The sequence below is a fragment of the Microtus ochrogaster genome, chromosome 6, assembly GCF_000317375.1.
Source record: "Microtus ochrogaster isolate Prairie Vole_2 chromosome 6, MicOch1.0, whole genome shotgun sequence".
Taxonomy (NCBI): Eukaryota; Metazoa; Chordata; class Mammalia; order Rodentia; family Cricetidae; genus Microtus; species Microtus ochrogaster.
In genome coordinates, this window is record NC_022013.1 from 37,140,860 (window position 1) to 37,159,687 (window position 18,828).

The 18,828-nt window shown below is 35.4% G+C and overlaps 1 protein-coding gene across 6 annotated transcripts in view; it reads left to right on the top strand.

Annotated features, from left to right (window-relative positions):
* Brinp3 (BMP/retinoic acid inducible neural specific 3) overlaps positions 1 to 18,828 on the top strand; it is a 415,090-nt gene that overhangs the window by 337,345 nt on the left and 58,917 nt on the right. For all 6 annotated transcript variants that reach the window (XM_005348472.2, XM_005348473.2, XM_026779830.1 and 3 more), the window contains one exon: positions 16,687 to 16,909. In XM_005348472.2, coding sequence (XP_005348529.1) covers positions 16,687 to 16,909 — 223 coding nt within the window. The remainder of the gene's footprint in view (positions 1 to 16,686; positions 16,910 to 18,828) is intronic.

The following is an 18,828-nucleotide window of genomic DNA, read 5'->3' on the forward strand; positions in this document are numbered from 1 at the left end:
TGCACAAGGGTTATCCTCATTACTACTGCACACTCTCAACAGCGTGCACAAGGTTATCCTTATTACTAGTGCACACTCTCAGCAGCGTGCACAAGGTTATCCTCTCATCGTCCTTGCAAACTCTTTGCACCTTTTGTATACAGAAAATAATGTAAAACAATATTTAATGGTGGTAATATCATGGATAGTCATTTATTACACAATAATTTGTGATGTTTGCACTGGGCTAGGAGGCAGGGGCAAGCAGATCTATAGGTGAGGCCAACCTGGTCTATAGAGAGTGTGCCAGGACAGATTACAAAGATACAGAAAAACCCAGTCTCAAAAAATATTTTTTGCATGTGTACTTGATCATTTATATGCTCTCATTTCAGAAACATATTTAAAGCTATCGCTCACTTTTAGGTATGCTATTTAGTGCTAAGCCATGTGATTTTTTTAGTTTTGTATATATGATAAGAATAAATATCTAGCTAGAAAAATTTAACAAATATATTCATCAAGCCAGGCAGTAATGTCTTTAGTCCTTTAATTCTAATCTCCTCCCTTGAGTAGACTATGTAGAAGCCTTTTTTGGATAGCACTATAGTTTGATACTATTGTTATACACTATACTTTGATTTTATTTCTCCTTCTGAGTCACTGGCATTATATTTTATATTACAAAATTCAAATTCTTCTGACAAACTAATCTAGCATATTTTTATACTTGCTTCCGAATGTTTACTCTTTCTTCACCTTGTCAGTTGGTTAAGCCATATGCAATATAGGAATCTCTTAGAATAACAATAATACACTGCCTTCACCCTTGCTATAATATATAATTCTCTCTCTCTCTCTCTCTCTCTCTCTCTCTCTCTCTCTCTCTCTCTCTCTCTCTCTCTCTCTCTCCCCCTATGTCCTTGGGAGGATTGTTTTCCTCTCAGAGTTGACAATGTACAATGAACCTATAATTGAAATTAATTTCATATTGCTTCTAAACAAAATAAGCCTGTCCTACAGCACGGTTATTATGAGATTCTAAGAGATAAAATTGTATAAAATCTACTGAACAAAAGCTCTCTATGAATATAAAAGATTTAATTTTGTCAACTCCTGGAGTATTTCTGCTTGTTAAGCAGGAATTTTTTTCAGATACGGTTTGTTCTAGGCTTTAGTTATTATTAACAGTGTCAGTTTGCATAGTTGCAAAAACTTGATAAAACACATTTCTTCATCAGAAAAATGAAGATTATTATAGCACTCATCTCCTAACTTCTGCAGGGATTAAGCAAGATAAAACACATTCCTCAGAGGACCATCAGAATTACAATAAGTATATTATTTTAAAAATGCTAATAGCATTTGCCACTAATTATAATGGAATTTTACTGTTTTCCTAGTAATCTATTTTACCAAGCATGAATATACTATTTTAGTATAGCTATGATCATCATTATTTTTCATTAGCACACTAGGAAGCACACAGTACACACTAAAGTGATACCTGTTAAGCTCTTGTTTGACTGTAGATTCTAATTACTGCTGAAACCTCAATTAATTGCAGGACTCGGGTTTCTTATTAAAATAGAATCTTACTGCAGCACACAAGGAGTGTATTTAAAGACAATGAATTGGGAAACTCCTGATACCAGTAGGACTGGGGATGCTAGCTCAAGGGCTATACAAGGCACAGTTGAGAACTCACACAGCAGAAGAAACTTCTGGAGGGCACCTAGGAGTACACAAGACGGCAGCTGGAACTTCTGCCATCTAAATAGAGATCACTGAAGTCATCCTTAAGGAAATTGTCCCAGATAATTCACTTCATGGAACTCCTGAGGTTTGTGCATTTTTCTAATTAAGGGAGAGATAAAGCAAGAATATTTGATATTTATAGTTTCTACTTTACATTATCTGCTTCTTTTCATTTAGTATGCTCTGGTTATTTTTAACGTACCCAAATCATCCCAAATTCTTCTCTCTTCCCACCCAACCAAATCTCCACCTTTTCTTTTGCTATATCATAAGAATACAAACAAGTATATTATAAATAATAATGATAAAATAGGTAGAAACAATAACAAGAATAGGATATACCAAATAGATTAAAAAGAGCCAAATAAAATAATAATAACAATAATAAGCTTGAGAAACAATATAGTCAAGGTGACACACAAATTTACACAGAAAATCCATAAAAAGCATATAATCAGTAATTATAATATATACCATATATAATATCCATAATAGATAAAGGACATATAAAATTCGGTAAATAGAAAGAAAGGCCCATGACAAAACTTTATGAGACAACGATTCTTCAAAAATGCCACTGAGTTCCTATTGTGTTTGTTATTTTTGCTGTACATGGGACCTGGAATTTAGTATGACTTGTATACACAGTGAGACTTCATTGGAATTTTTTTTTCATTTGTGAGAAGTTATCATTTGGAGATGACTTTGGGTTTATGAATAGAGACTTGTTCCACTTCCCTTTCAGCACTTAAAATTTTTATTAAAATATAGTTGCATTGCCTTCTTTGTTTTCCTCTCTGTAGCCCTTCCCATGCACATGTTTCCAACTGTTCCCATAACCTTCACATTCTTTCTCAAATTGGTGGTTTTTTGATAATAGTTGCATGATTTGATAGGTGATAGCAAGATAGGTAGATAGGTAGGTAGGTAGATAGATAGATAGATAGATAGATAGATAGATAGATAGATAGATAGATGATAGATAGATGCATAGATGATTGATAGATAGATAGATAGATAGATAGATAGATAGATAGATAGATAGATAGATGACAGACAAATATCATTGATAGATAAATGATACAGTGACCTGACTATATACATGCATGCTGCTGAGTTCTTTTAGTGTGACTCATATATAGTCATACGGTTTTGGGAATGACTACTTTATATTAGATAGCCATTTATATAAAAAGGATATCTAAATACACTCAGGATCACCAGGCTCTGGGAATAAGACTCATTTGTAGTCTGTATGATTAGGTAATGGATGGAATAATGCAAAGTAATTTCTGTTAGTACTTATCACATCTTTTAAGGCTCAAGTCATTTATAAAATGCATCTTAAAATATCAAGGGTAATATCAACCAACCATTCAATGAATGACAACATGTCCCTACCTTGAAATCTTTTTTAAACTTAGGAAACTTGACATTACTTTCATATGACATTAACAATTGCAAGTGTTCTCTTTTTTCAATGGTAGGAAAAATATGTATGTGTTAAGGGTCTTTCTTCATCATTCCAGGAGGTACCAGTAAAGCTTCCACATTAAAGTTTAATTAGAATTTCTCTTTGCTTATATTATACCACGATGGTGAGTTACTTTTAGGTTGAATTTGAAATTCCTAGTGTGGAATATATCTCAAATTTCTTCAAATTTGTTTAGTAAGTAAGCAAAAATATTTAATTTTTAATGGAATACAGAAAACACCCAAATTATATGACATTCCTATCATACGTGTGTGTGAGGGGAGGGAGGGAGGGAGGAAGGGACGGAGGGAGTGTATTTATGTATAACAGGTATCTACCATATTTCTCTGGTTTATGAGCTCTGTAGCACTTGAAGCGCCTTGAATGTAACATTAGCAACCATGTCACCATTCAAAGGGAAGATTACACTCTAAACCTGTGTTACACTATACCATTCCATGTCTTCATGTCTTTGATATGTTTTAGCCTGATAATTTGATGGGAAACTTTCCCTTTTTTCAGTTTGTTTCGCCTTTATTCTTTAACTCAAGTTGGCTATCTGTTGATTGACCAAGGGATGCTTTACTGTGGGAACCTCCATGATTTTTTTTGTTTTGTTTTGTTTAGTTAAATATACAAATCAATTGGGGCCTCAAGGTATAATCTGTGTTTTTGTCCATAGAGACCATGGTGGAATCCATAACTAACGCGTTGTTAACTTTGAATTTTTTTCTTCATATTTATACTTATACAGTACATCCCAAACACAACCTCTGATCCCTACACTCCTCCCTGTCTGTCACTTTTTCCATCTCCCCTAAATACACTCCCTCTTTGTATCCATTTAGAGAAGAGTCGGCCTCCAAGAGAAAAAAAAAACATATATAACCATATAAGATAGAGCAAAAGTCTTCATATGGAACTTGGACAAAGCAACCAAGTAGGAGGACAAGTCCCAGAAGCAGCCAAATGAGTCAGAAATACACCTGTTCTCATCACTGTTAGGAACACCAAAAATAAAAACACTGAGATAGCAGCCATATCATATAGGCAGACAATCTAATAAAGACTATGCAGGCTCTGTGGTTGCTGCTTCAGTATCTGTGTGTCCCTATGAGCCCTGCTAAATTGAATTGTGACCCATGTTCTCCTGGGTTCCTCAACCCTTCTGGCTTCTACAATCTTTACCTAGTCTGGAGATCTGAGTTTTGCCTTATGTTGACTTGACTTTTCCAAGTAGCACATTGTAATTGTGTGTGTATTTTGTGAAAGAAAATTGATGTAAATATATAATTATATTTTAATTTAAATAAAACAAATTAAAAGAAATTTTAAAAAAATACATGTAACATATTAAGACAAGATTAGGGTAGCCTATCAAACAGACCAGAAGATTTTTGGACATATCCCTATCCCCACCACATCCCACACCTTTTTTTTCTCTTTGGGAAAAAGACAAGAGAAACAAGTGTTTGTGTTTTGGAAATCTGAGTCAATATCAGTTCTCCTATATGGGGCCAATGCCCGCTTGTCCTCATGCCTTCACCAACCAGTGTTCCTTCTGACTTTAATATAACCAGTCTGGTAGCCATTAATATGTGATCTTAAAGCCAAAGTTTGTTTGAATTTCTTTCACATCAGGAGATACAAGTTTTACTTTCAGCACTTTGAATTCTCTTACATTTATTCAACATTTTGAAAAGAAAATGTGGTGGGTGTGTGAGGTCCTTAATCAAGCCATCTTGAAAGGAGCAACTGAGTTATCCACTGTTTTCAAACTTTCATACTCGGCATTCAATTTGAAATAGGCCCTTGGTATCAGATGTCATGTCGGTTAAAGCATTCCATCTCTGACGAATGTAGGTGGTAGATGTCTTGTCAAATTCCGATGTTTATCATTGCATCTAATTATAATGGTTTTTGTCCAAAGTGATCTAGGAATTGAGCCACATATTTTACCCGCCTTTATAAGTTTTTCTGTAAGATTCCTTCTGATGCCTCTACATCTGCCAGCAGATTCTTTCCTTAAAGGAAGAAAGCAAGGCTTTAATTGAGTTCAACTGATAAAGAATTTATCAAAGCACAGTGCTGACAATATTAAATCACAAAGGAAAGCAGAGAAACATTGTCTTCTACAACAAATGTAGTCAAAGAACAATAGAAAAAAATTCTATAAAACTTATTTAGTGAGTCCATCATTGTTAAAAGATATGGACAGACTGCAATAGCCACTACTATCTCTGCAATTCCCATGATCCCCTGAGAAAAAAAATCTAAATCCAGATGAATTAAACTGAATCCTACAGCTGAGAAAATCCACTCACTCTGTATGTTCAAGAGCACTATGAAGGTAAAGACCCAGCATAAATGTAAAATAATCATAAAAGTGATTTATTTTAGATAGTTATTGAAGACTTAGGATGTGTTCTGGATTTACACCCTTCATTTGCCCACAGTTATATAGTCTTCTAAAATTTTTTATAAAAAAGATACCCTACTGATAGAACAGAAAGTGGGAAGCAGCCTACAACACATGGGCACAGGAGACCACTTCCTACATATAACCCCAGCAGCACAGACATTAAGGGCAACATTGAATAAATGGGACCTCCTGAAACTGAGAAGCTTCTGTAAAGCAAAGGACACTGTCATTAAAACAAAAAGGCATCCTACTGACTGGGAGAAGATCTTCACCAACCCCACAACAGACAAAGGTCTGATTTCCAAAATATATAAAGAATTCAAGAAACTAGACTTTAAAATGCTAATTAACCCAATGACAAAATGGGCACTGAACTGAACAGAGAATTCTCAACAGAAGAAGTTCAAATGGCCAAAAGACACTTAAGGTTATGCTCAACATCCTTAGCGGTCAGGGAAATGCAGATCAAAACAACTTTGAGATACCATCTTACACCTGTTAGAGTGGCTAAAATCAAGAACACCAATGATCCAATGGATGATGCCCAACTGTCATGTGCATAAAATTAGCATCAGTTGAACTCAGTGGGTTATAAAAGAAAAAGGAAAAAGAAGAGCATGAGGGGTCAGGAGCAAAGATGATTTAAAGTTGGGAGATGGATGTAGTTCTAGAGGCGTGGTTCAACAAAAGCAGGGATTGAGGGATAATATAATATCAATGCACGGAATAAATGCGAGTAGAATAAACTAAAATGGAAAAAAAACCCACCAATGGTAACCTTTGCTGGAGAGGATATGGATTAAGGGGGACACACATCCATTGCTGGTAGGAATGCAAACTTGTGCAATCACTTTGGAAATCAGTGTGGTGGTTTCTTAGGAAATTCGGGATCAACCTACCCCAGGACCCAGCAATACCACGCATGGGAATATAGCCAAGAGATGCTCTATCATACTACAAAAGTATTTGTTCAACTGTGTTCATAGTAGCATTATTTGTAATAGCCATAACCTGGAAACAACCTAGATGCCCCTCAATGGAAGAATGGACAAAGAAAGTGTGGAATATGTACGCATTAGAGTATTACTCAGCAGTAAAAAACAATGACATCTTGAATTTTGCATGCAAATGGATGGGAATAGAAAATACTATCTTGAGTGAGGTAACCCAGATTCAAAAAGATAAGTATGGTATGTACTCACTCATAATTGGTTTCTATCCATAAATAAAGGACATTGAACCTATAATCCATGATTTTAGAGAAGCTAAATAAGAAGGTGAACCCAAAGAAAAACATATAGTTATCCTCCTGGATATTGGAAGGAGTCAAGATCAACACTATTATATTTTAGTAGAGAGGCTGTGGCATCCAAGAGGTTAAAACTATGCCTAACTAGGGATTAAAAACAGTTTGCAAGGTTGTAACCTATCCTAACCGTCTCCCCAGAGATCACTTATGGAATTCATTCCCTCTATACTATTCTTTGTTTCCAATGAATTAGCTATGTTAGAAGACTGCAGCTGCCTATAAATTCTAGGAACCCAGATGCTCATTAGCATGTTTGCCTTTGTTGTCTCTTTTGTTACCTTTGTAGCATTGAAAACTGTCCTGTAGAAGGAACACAAATAGCCAATAAGTATTTTAAAGTTGTTTACCACCTAAACAATCAGGGAAAATAAAACTAAAACTACTTTGAATTTCTATCTAAATTATGACTAAGTAATTCTGATAATGAAATCGAAAAAGAGGAACCCTTACACATTGCTGTTGGGAGTATTAACTAGTATAGACATTATGGACATTAGTATAGCTATTTTTCATTGTTAAAAATGATCTAGGATATCATCCAGTTATGTCTCCCAAAAATACACAAAGGATTCTGTATTCTATGACAGAAATTTATGAATAGCCATGCATGATTATTCACAATAATTAGGAAATTAAACCACCCTAATGATCCACCAACAGATGGATAGATAATGAAATTGTAATGTAAAGTCACAATCAAAATTTAGTCAGTTTTTTTAAAAAATGAAATTATGAAATTTGGTAAAACATAGATGATCCAGGCTCAGAACTCAAACATCACATTTTCTCTCTCATTTTCAGATTCTATTTTTTTTAGTGGATGCATGTATATATCCATATATACATACATATATACACCAATATATATGGGTGTTTGCATATAGTACAACTTCTGAAATTAGAAATGAGCCTTCAAGCTTTGAGATGGGGAAAAGAAGTGTTGAGAAAGGACTTAAGGAATAATGTATATGGGACTGACAACCAGAAGGAGGGATACACTAGAAGCAGAGATGTACAATGCAGTAAAGGGGATGAGTTATATGATGGAAAACAATTTTGTCTACAAAGGACATAGCAGAATATAATATTTATGTGTTAATTAAAAAAAAAGAGTATGGTTAGAAACCAGGAATGGCAACATGATTTGTAATCATGAGGTTAAAACGGGATGACAACAGGTTTAGGGGCAGCTTACATCATGGACCGAGTACTAGGCCAGCCTTGATTGTACACTGAGACTATCTCAAAAGCTGACAAAACAAGAATGCTGTCACACATCCTCCTAGGAGCAGAGTAGTATATTCAACAAAAGAATCAACTTGTTTCAAGTAGTAGTAATATCAAGATAACAAATCCTGCCTTTAATCTTGGAAACTTTTAAAGATTATAATAATTCTTGTATGTTCCATTCAAAATTTTAAATTTATTTCTGAATTATTGGGTATGCATTTGCTTGTTCATTATTTTTCTGAGTTAATGAGTTTGGTTGTATTATTTTATAGAACAAGTATATATTTGCTTTATTTATTTATTTATTTATTTATTTATTTATTTTTTATTAAGAAAGAAAAAAAAATTTTCCGCCTCCTCCCAGCCTCCCACTCCTCCCACTCTCCCACCCCCAACTTCCCCCTCTCCTAACCTCCCCCCCTCCTCTCCCCCTCCCTCTCGAGTCTGAAGAGCAGTCAGGGTTCCCTGCCCTGTGGAAAGTCCGAAGTCCTCCCCCCTCCATCCTGGTCTAGGAAGGTGAACATCCAAACTGGCTAGGCCCCCACAAAGCCAGAGCTAGAAGTAGGATCAAAACCCAGTGCCATTGTCCTTGGCTTCTCAGCAGCCCTCATTGCCCGTCATATTCAGAGAGTCCGGGTTTATCCCCTGCTTTTCGAGTCACAATTCAGCTGGCATTGGTGAGCTCCCAATAGATCAGTCCCACTGTCTCCGTGGGTGGTTGCACCCCTCTTGGTCCTGACTTCCTTGCTCATCTTCTCCCTCCTTCTGTTCCTCATTGGGACTTTGGGAGCTCAGTCCAGTGTTCCAGTGTGGGTCCATCGCCAGATGAAGGTTCTATGGTGATATGCAAAATATTCATCAGTAAGACTATAGGATAGGATCATTTCAGGTTCCCTATCTTCAGCTGCCCCAGGAACTAACTGGGGACCTCTCCTTAGGCACTGGAAGCCCCTCTAGGTTCAAGTCTCTACCCAACCCTACGATGGCTCCCTTAATTAAGATATGTGCTTCCCTGCTCCCCTATCATGCTCAACCTCCTTAGCGATCAGGGAAATGCAAATCAAAACAACTTTGAGATATCATCTTACACCTGTCAGAATGGCTAAAATCAAAAATACCAACGATAGCCTCTGCTGGAGAGGTTGTGGAGGAAGGGGTTCCCTCATCCATTGCTGGTGGGAATGCAAACTTGTGCAACCACTTTGGAAAGCAGTGTTTCGGTTTCTCAGGAAATTCGGGATCAACCTACCCCTGGACCCAGCAATACCACTCTTGGGAGTATACCCAAGAGATACCCGATCATATGACAGGGGCATTTGTTCAACTATGTTCATAGCAGCATTATTTGTAATAGCCAGAACTTGGAAACAACCTAGATGTCCTTCAATGGAAGAATGGATGAAGAAAGTGTGGAATATATACACATTAGAGTACTACTCAGCAGTAAAAAACAATGACTTCTCAAATTTTGCATGCAAATGGATGGAAATAGAAAATACTATCCTGAGTGAGGTAACCCAGACCCAAAAAGATGAACATGGGATGTACTCACTCATAATTGGTTTCTAGCCACAAATAAAGGTCAGTGAGTCTGTATTTTGATATCCTAAAGAAGCTAAATAAGAAGGTGAACCCAAAGAAAAACATACAGCTATCCTCCTGGGTAGGGGAAGTAGACAAGATTGCCAGGCAAAAAATTGGGATCTTAAGGGTGAGGTGGGAGGGGGGTAAGGGGAGATGGGGAGAAAAAAGTGAGAAGGGTTGGATGGGGAGAACTTGGGGCAACGGGATGATTGGGATGCTTTCTTCTTTTTAAACTTTTATCTTTACCTTCAACAAATCACTGAGCCACTGAGCCAGCCTTGAGTAGTTATTATGCATTTGCCAGTTTTACTATAAATAGTTACTTATTTTTATACACAGTGGAGAAAATTAAGATAAAATATCTTTGGCTTCCCTAATTTTTTGACTTATTCTACTTTGACTTCTCTTTCTATCTGTATAACTTTTATTTATGTAATAATTTCTGCATTATTTTTAACTTCAATTTTTATAATCTATAAATATTAATTTAAAGAAAAACAAAATGAAAGAAAAATATTTGTGGTGACATTTCCATTAAATCTATTGAGTTCTAGGTAAAATAGCTATCAAAACTTGAAAATGCTCTTGTATTATTTGAAAATAAGACATATCATAAATTAGTCATTGTTAAAAATGAGATGAAAGGTTTACTCACATTTGCTGTCATAGATTGAAACATCTGTATGTTCTGTTCACAACAGGTGTTCAATAACTGTTGTGGGTGACTGACAATGGTGGCTCCTAATGACTTCATAATGAAGTAATTATTCATGTGTCATGTTAAAACTATTTCACAGAGATCATGCACTGATGATTTCCTGCAAACACACATTATTGCAAACACTCCAGTAAGATAAATAATTTCTACTTTAACATGTACTTTAACCTAAGTCAAATTTTCTGATTTATATCTTTTACCAATATTGTAATGACAATAAATACAATTATAAATCCATGCCCACAGCGTGAGAAAGTCTTATTGGAAGTGTCAAAGATGACTATGACTTGAATGATTAGTTTTCAAAGTAGCAGCATCTGGTCTGTGAAGATCCAAGGAGTGTGTTCCAATTTCCATGCATCAATTCTTTATTTATAAGAGGATATTTTCAAAAGAGACATATGGAATCCAACAAATTTCACAACATTGTCAAACCAAAACTTTGATATTAAACTATGGTTTATACTCTGCTTAGTTAAAAGGATCATTTAAAACATATCTAATGCAACTATACTACAAAGTCTCCTCCAATTATATTTGAACTATAGAAAACATTTTCCCTTTGTTTTATTTTTTGTTCTTTTTCAAGTAATAATCTATCCACTGGATGTCCAAGAGTTGTGATGTTTAAGTAGGATGGGTTCCAGTTATAAACAAGACCTACTCCAAGAACACACATTAAATTTGTGGCCTGAATAAATTTTTCAAATATTGTTATTAATTCTTTGAGATGTTCACAAAGTGAATTTTGAGCACTTTCCCTGAACTCCTCCAAGAAACACTGCAATATAACTAGTCACACAACTTTATATTCTGTTCCTATCTCTCTTATTTCAAACCATGGAGTTCAGTTTTCTGTTGCCCAGTTACCCTCGAATAGCAGGTGTACACTGGAATGTGTTAATGTATCATTACAGAAAACTGTCACTTCCTCTCCTGTCAGGGTAAATGCCAATAGCTCATCAGCAGGTATTTTTCCAGCTTCTTGTTTGAACTCGTACAGAGATTATTCATGCTTTTATAATCTGTGTGATTTCATATAAACAACGGCCCTGTTATGACCACAACAGGGTTAGATAAAGATGTCACGTCTGGCTCTTACAGTCTGTCTTCTCTCTCTTCCGAGAAGATCCCTGAACTTTAAAAGCAGAAGGATGACAAACACACGAAACATGCTAGAATCACGTATTCTCTCCTTGTTGTCTAAATGTGAGTCACTACACTAGTTGTCATCCCCTGCAAGTAGCTTCTCTTGTGATAATTGAGATCCATAGATCTATACCACAGAGTCATTAAAATCATTTAGATAGCCGATCTTTATCAGGATAATATGAGGACGTTCTCCTGGACGGTCTATAGCCATCTAGTCACCATTCTTGACCAGTTTTTAGTACCAGATAACAATGCTTCCTCTTATATTGGGCCTTAAATATAATCAGAAGATGATTGATTGCTTCCATGATATCCTTGCTTTTATCTTACTAGTAGGCATATGTTGCCTAGAACTTTGTCATTTTTACTCAGAGGATTCACAAAAAGATCAAATTTTCATAAGTAGGGCGAAGGGAGGAGTTTAGAAAGGAAAATCTGTAATAAGAATATATTGTACAAAAGGTTTATTTCCAATTAAAAACAAAAGAAAAGGCTTAAATTTAAGATTACTTTTTTCATCTAATATCTATAATACCTTCCAGAAGAATGAAAGCTAGTCAATGGATATGAAGCCTCCAGGTCACTATTCATATTTGTTTACCATATTTTAGGCATGGAGAAAAGATGTCTTCATACACAAGGTCTTATGCTTAAATTCTGAGGGTAACCAAGAGTAATGACAATATTCTATGATATTTGGAGGTCTGTGGACCTAATTTTCCAGTGATCAGAAAAAGGTAACCTGTCTGGAGCCTTGTAGCCAAGAGGACCATATATGACTATGTGTCTAAATAGTTTCTGCCTGGTAAGGCACCTGGGGAAACAGACCCTCACTTGGCAGGGATGACGATACAGTGTAGGAATCTGCAAAATTTGTGCAGGCTACAGATTCTTTACTCTCTCAATATAATGGTCAGTTCTTGGGTTGATTTTTAGTTTTATTTTGTCAGTCGCACATGCAACAGCTGAAATTTTTCCTGGAAATTCTGCTTCTTTGCAAATATTTCCCCCTACAATTCAACAGGGGGCTAATGTTTCTCAAATCTCTTATCTGGAATTACTAATTACAACTAATCCAGGGAGCTTTTCTGTCTCAATAGAGATGGTTAGGTACAGATGAGATAACAACATTTGTAGCATTGAATATGTCTCACAGTTTTGGAAAGGAGAGTAAGCCAAACATACACAGAATAGGAAAAAGGCCTCAGGAATACTCATCACACCAACCCATGCTTGTAAGTGCCCAGAACCCAGTCATGTAGAATCAATATTAAGATCTAGTATATTCTGATGGAAATAATGCAATGCAACATGTACAATGGTTAGATTCATCTTTACCATACAGGAAATTATATTGGTGGAAGAAGTATGATATAGTGGGATAGGAAAAGAGTACCTTATCAAAGTCTGCCTTTTACAGAGAGATTGAGATACGGGACCCTCTTGTAGAACAGGGAACTGTATAAAAATATATCTCGCTGACATGATATAATTGTCTGGGTTTGCACATTGTCCTTAAATCATTATGGCCATGTCTATTATTTTTAACCTTGTAACCACAAGTAGTTGCCAGCTGACGTAAGTACTGCAAGAACATGATGCATCTGCCTTGATATTTAATTAAGCCTTGTAAAATGCTGAACACCACGTCTAGAATAAGGTTATGCAGCTCTGGGAATGTGTATTTGGGGAAGCATAAAGGAGAACAAAGGGGTGGGTCTTTCATAATGATCACGATGTGTTACTTAAATTGTGATATATTTCTTAGAGACAAAAATAAAAAAAAACAATAATAAAGCTGTTCATGAAATCCTGGTAAGAAAAAAACCTTTTAAAAGTATAAACAAAGATAGCCTGAGCTCTTTGGGGATACTTCAATGCAATCTACTCTGTGGTCAGAAGTTTTCCTTGTACCCAAGTCACTTCCCCACCTCAGGATCTGAAACCAAGCTGAGGCTGGACACTGGCAGTAACCCATTCCTGATATGATTTTATGTGTATGTTGTTTATTTGGTTGGTTTATTTTGGTGTCTAATTAGAATATGGTCCCCTGTTATAGGGTATATCCACTTAATTTTTTTTGTAAGTGTGAGTGTGTGTGTTTGATGCATATGTTCAAGGAAGCTTCTGCCATTGTAAATTTCGACATGACATTTTCAGAAAATTTGTCAGAAATCTAAAGATAATTTTAGGAAAACATCACCTAGCAATTTTAATATTGTACTGACGATAAATAAATAATATACAATAAAGTGCCATCCACATGCATCCTAGGTATATTGTACCGTCTTGCTAATTGCTGTAATGATCTGGGCTGAGGAAACATTGAGAATGTTTTCACCAGATTGAATTTAGGCAACTCTATATATAGCAGTGCAGTTTTATGACCAAGGACTGATTCTACAGGAGGGTGATGCCAGCCCAGGTCCAATGGTCTAGTTTATAATAAAGCAAGATGAAGAGATTGTGAAAAGCAAGCCAGGTAGTGGCATACCTTTATGGTTTCTGTTTCATTTTCAGCTTCCAGGGCCCAGCATTTCAGTTCTCCACTGATTTCTTGTAGTGATAGAGTATTTTTTTTTTAGTGATAGGTTTTTGTTTTTTGACAAAACAACCCTTTTTTTTCCTGCAAGTTGTTTTTAGATATTTGCAAACTATATTTAAACTGGATAGCCTAACCATATATCTAAAAAAACAAAAAGTGTTTGTTCTCAGAATGTTAAAATAAATTGTCATCTTCAATATGTTTTGTTGTCCATGTAGTTTAATTGAAAGCAAACTAGAGCCCACAAGATTAAGATCTCACACTTATGACTTAGTAATTTAGTGATAGAATAATAAATAAACTGTGTTTAAATTTTTCTAAATTCTTGGATTTGCATAATAGCAACTAAACTGTTTTTTTCTTCTAAGTTGCAGATTTATTTCAGGTATTTTTTTCAGAAATTTGATGTGAGTGTACATGTTGGAGCAAACCTACTACTAATTTACTAACTAAGAATGCTAAGAAATGACATTAAAAATAAAGACCTTTATAAAAATAAATTATGTGATTAAACATTTGTTTAGTGTAGTAATATGAGCGGCGGGGCTGCGTCCACAGCACCCCAGCCACCTGGCTAGCTTTATACCCGAAATAATTACACGGAAAATGTATTCTTTTAAACACTGCTTGGCCCATTAGCTCTAGCCCTTACTGGCTAATTCTGATATCCCGATCAACCCATCTCTAATAAACTGTGTAGCACCGGTCTTACTGGGAAAGATTCAGCATGCCTGACCTGGAGGCTTGCTTTATCTCGTGCTTCTGCCCGGGAGAGGAGAGCATAGTGTCTCTGCTCCAGAGAGCAGAGCTGTCGAGTCTAAGCTCACTTCCTCTTCCTCCCAGCATTCTGTTCTGTTTACTCCACCCACCTATGTTTTAACCTATGAGGCCAAGCAGTTTCTTTATTATAATAAACCAATGACCTTCCTCCATCAGTTTAGAGAACCTGCTCATGATAAATATTTGAAAAGAAAAGAATAAAATGCTAAATTATCTTTTTCACTGTTTGTGTGTGTATAAACATACATGTAGCAAACATCATATTTATAAATTGAGGTCTGTATTTTAACATTGTTAATTACATTCCAAATGTAATTTGTCATATTCCAAACATGACACATTGAACATTTTCTTTTCTTCTATAGAGTTGTATTTCATATTTGTAACAGAAAGACAGTAATTATATATAGTAATCTATTTAGCAATATAAGATGGTCTTAATTATTATGGTTGAAAACTACATACATATGCCATGGTGTATGTTAAATGTATAGTAAAGTACAGTTTGCTTGTTTTTACCTTTAGAACAGCATGCCATTGTGTGTTTACATAATAAACTGACCCTTTATATCATTTGGTTTCCTGTAAAATAAACTGTATGTGTGAAATAATGTGTACACACACATACATACACACATGCAAAGACTAGAGGAGACCATCTGCTGTTCTGCTCATTCGTCTCCACCTTCTTACCTGACCTGGGAATCGTGTCTGCTACTAAACCTGGAGCGATGTTGTCAGTCAGCAATCCTCAGCAATCTTTTTGTATCTGCTTTGCCCTCCAAAGTGACAGAGTTATGTGGGCTCACATTACAGTGACTGGCTTTATACATGGCCTTTGTGGAATTAAACTCATGTTCTCGTGATTTTGCTGGAGTATTCTCATTTGCTGAACCATCTGCACGGTCATCGTATAACATCAGCTGTTCTTGAAGGCTAATTACTTACTTGATATAAAATGAATGTCAAATATGATATTTATTGACAGAAAGATAATAGCCAGTGGTGGAGGTTTAAATATTTTAATTGATTTATTTTTATGTACACATGTTTTAAAATGGTAGTTCATGAGAACTGAATAGGAGCAGTGAGAGAGAAGAGCATAGCTGAATAGTAAAATAGTCTACTTTAAATTCTCTCCTAAGTAGACACACAGAAGCTGGGCAGTGGTAGCACAGGTCATTAATCACGGCACTCAGGAGGCAGATACAGGTGAATATCTGTGAATTTAAGGCTAGCTTGTCTACAGAGATCTTTCTAGGACAGCCTGAGCTAGGGCTGTTGCACAGCGAATGCCTGTTTTGAAAGAAAAAGAAAAGAAAAAAACACCAGAAACTTAGTAATGTATAAATGTTTTAATGAATATATTTGAAAAAATTCTTTACATACATGAAGTAAACTATTTACATTAATACTAAATATGAAGGTCAAGTATAAATCACATATTATAAAATCTGTGTTTAACGATAAGCAGAAGAACATAGAAAACGGATTGGATAAATCTTTCTGCCTAAACCAACATTTCTACATGAGTTATTTTTATATTCTTTCATGAAACTTCTATCTTAAGAGGATCAAAAAAAATAACAACTTAAAACTTCTCAAATCTCATATTTTATTAGATTGTTAGTCGCAAATATTAAGCTTCTAGCTTATTTACATATGTTGAATTTGTTTTGGCTGGAGGAAAGAATAATTGATTTATAATTAAAATGCTGAATTTCTCATATTTCAGATGAATTCAAATTCTTCATGAAAAGACTACCCATGAGTTATTTCCTCAACACATCAACTATAATGCATTTATGGACAATGGATTCTCATTTTCAGCGCCGCTATGAACTACTGGAGACCAGCATGAAACAGCTTTTCCTGAAGGCACATAGAATTGTCCACAAGCTCTTTAGCCTTAGCAAGCGGTGCCACAAACAGCCCCTCATCAGCCTGCCGAGACAGAGGTAAGACTGGGACAGCAGGGCAGGTACAGCTGTGTTTCTGTTCTGACAGCACAGGTCTGTTCTTTCCCTGGAAGCAGATGTGCTGACACACAGTGCGTAATGTTGTTCTTTCTAAGAGCAGTTTCTAAGTAATAGTACAATGGGGAGCACATACATTGATGTTACCTTGGTTTTCTTTTCTTCTGTTACTTTAATCAAGGATTCATTCTATGTTATTTTTTATGATAGTCGGTTCATAAAACTATTCAAGAAAATACAATAAAGACAAATTCCCACAGTTAAACTGGGAACGTATGAAGTAGGTAAGATACAAACAGGATTTTCTCCACATCTAATTTTCCAATAAAGCAATTAAGGGTTTATGTTATATTTCAATTATTTTGAAATTCACAAACATAATCATATTCTAATCTACAGGTTTTTAATGTTTAATATAAAGATGAAATACATAAGTATTTGTGTCTGAATTTATTTGGAAAAAGATTTTAAAGTTTCTAACTTAAGGCATGTTGATGGATTATTGGAATAAAAAATTGGTATTTATCTATTTTCTGTTTGGTTAAACATATCAAAAAGAAAATGTGGAATAAAAAACACATTTTAAAGTATTTCTGTTATAAAAATGTTAAACTTTTTAATTGATGATTATATTATTAAGGGGAGAAATCTATAGTTATAGATATTTTACAATTTTAAAAAGGCACATTGAAGATTAAACCTCTATTAAATATTTGATTAAAATCTAACATGATGGTGTTTTCCATAGCTTTGTGCTATACTTCAAATATGAAGAAATATTTGCCATCTGAGTTTAAGATTACTTTTTATTTTGTACTAAATTTATACCAATGAGCATATACAATGTATGATCACCATCTGTCTAAAGGCTGTGCATCTCTTCAAACTTGTAGACTATATTATTTGTCTCTAGAGCTTTGCCCTTTCAGATCTTTTGTATAAAGGAAAGTACATAACATGTGAACATTGTGTATCACATATATGCCAATCTTTCTGGCTGTTCACCATTTGGTAGACAATCCTGATTTTCCTCTGAAAAATTTGAGTGATGTCTCTATAAACTTCTTTGTACATGTTTGTTGCTGTGGATATGTGTTTTCAATATTCTTGAGCATGTATTGTATTGGGGCAGTTCTGAATAACAAAGTAATTGTATTTGTACCATTGTTTAGGACAGGAAAAACCCTTTACCTGTGTTCCATGATGATGATGATGATGATGATGATGAAATGATTACTATTATTATTTGATTTTTTTGAGATGGAGTTTCTCTTTATAAATGCCCTTGCTGTCCTAGAAATGACACTATAGAGCAGCTTGCCCTATTACCATATCTCTGCATCACAGTGCTGGGATTAAAGGCAGGTACCTCCACCTTCAGGCCCTGCACAATTTTTAAATTTCAATGGTCACGAATGACATTTTCTCTCACTTCACATTATACCAAAATCTGTTGATTTTTATTGTTTAGTTATAAGGACCTGTCTGTGTGATGTGCCATCGAATGTGTATTTATGAGTGTGTGTGTATGTGGAAAGTCCTAATTACTAATAAGGTTAAATATCGTATTTCTTATTACTTTCCATTATGTATTTATGTAGTGAGACCTGCTCACACCTCAATACTGTTTACTCTTTTTTTTTATTTATTTATTAAAGATTTACGTCTCTTCCCCGCCACTGCCTCCCATTTCCCTCCCCCTCCCCCAATCAAGTCCCACTCCCTCCTTAGCCTGAAGAGCAAGCAGGGTTCCCTGCCCTGTGGGAAGTCCAAGGAACCCCCACCTCCATCCAGGTCTAGTAAGTTGAGCATCCAAACTGCCTAGGCTCTTACAAAGCCAGTACGTGCAGTAAGGTCAGAAACCCATTGCCATTGTTCTTGAGTTCTCAGTAGTCCTCATT